General features: G+C 39.5%; 1 protein-coding gene across 1 annotated transcript in view; it reads right to left on the bottom strand.

The window, feature by feature from the left end:
• The window catches only part of LOC108578897 (G protein-activated inward rectifier potassium channel 2-like), a 23,674-nt gene that overhangs the window by 16,203 nt on the left and 5,412 nt on the right, over window positions 1-2,059 (bottom strand). The window contains exon 3 of the mRNA XM_017942309.1: window positions 571-685. Coding sequence (XP_017797798.1) covers window positions 571-685 — 115 coding nt within the window. The remainder of the gene's footprint in view (window positions 1-570; window positions 686-2,059) is intronic.

Here is a 2,059-nt window from a genome sequence, read left to right as displayed (position 1 = left end):
TCCTATGGACAGAGATTTTAGGATGACTTCTGTGAATGATAAGATAATCGAAATTACTTTAACCGCGTTTGACTGTCGCATATTGCTACATTTTTTCGACGTTCCCCGCGATTTTAAACGTCCATTTGGAAGAACATCGATACGAATGTGATATCTTTTATTACAGTAATTCCTTTGTCATCGCTGTTGAATGAAACGTAAATGTTTGTTATGAGAGACTATAGATTAGACAGTTATAGAGGAACGAGGGTCGAGAAAGTGGAACAATCGTGTTAATTTTAGCTAGTTCGAGAAATAAACGTTTTGCGAGAGAATCGGAATATAGAAATTACATCAAAGTATCCACTATAGAGGACAGTGGCAATTTGGCAAGTAATTGCACTCGGAAAATAGATCAAGACAGATCAAACTTCGCCGTCTGACTCGGTGTTGAATGAAGGGAAACACTTTCCTGAAACGTAACGTTTTTCCGCGCGAAAAAATAACAGCGAAATCGCCTTGAATTCGGAAGTGTACAAGGCGAAACTCACCTCTGCAGGTCGTACGCTTTTAGAAATACTTTAAATTTACCTGAAGGTAACGACGACGTCGTTTGGCGACATTTCCTTGTACGACATTGCAATCGCCGTGCTTGAAAACCACCCTTTTGCGGATCCGCCGCGAGCTGAACCTGGTCTGACGATATCTGCAAACAAAACCAAATCTATTACCATCACCGACTAACAATTTCACTCGAAACATTAAATTCGTTCGAAAGATCGCAGAATATCATTCGTTCCCCAAAAAAACCTATCAAAGATTCCCACATTTCGATCTCTCGACTTTCTCTCAATCTTCTCCGTACCATTTCTTCAACTTACATCTCCCTAAAAGTGCTCTTCAGAATCGTTCGATCGAATAAAAAACAGATTCCTTGAATAAACACGTTACTTTTCAATAACTCTGTTAATTGTTCGCAACGATACGAATACCACCGTTGCAGAACAGATTACCACTTTCCAAGACGGTCACCGACATCGCCTAATCTCTAACGTTGAAAGTGGCGAAAAGATACGTTCACACGTATGAACGAAAGAAATCATGAAAGAGTGATACACCAGCGTTTCACGTGAAATCCGAAAAACGAGACGCCAGCACGCCTCCCACGGCTTCTCGAAAGGCCGTTTAAAACTGTCGTATCGTCTGCTCCGAAATACATACACGGTGGCTAATGCCAAAGGACATAATTCACCGTCGAGAACGAGCGATCGTTCGCGCCAGGATGGACCGATCGTGGGGCAATCCGCCAGAAAATCGACAGACAAACCGGTCCTGATCATCTTCCGCCTCGAACAGTGATTCACTATCGTCCCCCTAATCGCGAATCGTTGGATTTAGATGCCTCGTGTACCGTCAGCAATTTACACGTAATAATATGACTCAGAATTTCAATGAATTATAGCAGATTGTTGATTACACGCTCGATTCGATTGCATATGGCCGGCTGTGAAATTGCATCGTGATTACAGGTGCGATATTTCAGAAGCCGGTTAAAATTCCGGGTGAAAAAGAAACGTATTTCATTTGTCTGTTTTGTTATGCAATACTTTCTTGAGCTGAGGATTTGGAAATGGTCAGTCTTCCTTCGAGTTTCGTTCATTTTCTAAAGATAATGGAAAATTAAATAAAAATGCTTTTTATTTGCTTTTTATGAGTGTCTGAGGATTTGAAAATTGTGAATGTTCCTTCGAGTTTCGTTCATTTTCCAGAGCCAGTAGAGATTTAAACAGAAACGCATTTTATTTGTTTTTTATTAGGTAATATTTTAGGAGACAGAATTTTCTTGTCTGAGGATTTGGAAATTATCGCTCTTCCTTTGAGTTTCACTCATTTTCCAAAGCCGGTAGAAATTCGAACAGAAATGCGTTTTACTTCTTTTTTACGAGTATTCGAGTTTTCTGAGTATCTGAGTATTTCAGAATTATCGCTCTTCCTTTGAAGTTAATCAATTTTCCAAAGTCAATACAAATTCGAAATGCATTTTATTTGTTTCTCATCATGTCATACTTCAAGAGACAAA

The sequence above is a fragment of the Habropoda laboriosa genome, unplaced genomic scaffold, assembly GCF_001263275.1.
Source record: "Habropoda laboriosa isolate 0110345459 unplaced genomic scaffold, ASM126327v1 scaffold62, whole genome shotgun sequence".
NCBI classification, from domain to species: Eukaryota; Metazoa; Arthropoda; class Insecta; order Hymenoptera; family Apidae; genus Habropoda; species Habropoda laboriosa.
This window is presented reverse-complemented; position numbering and strand designations above follow the sequence as displayed.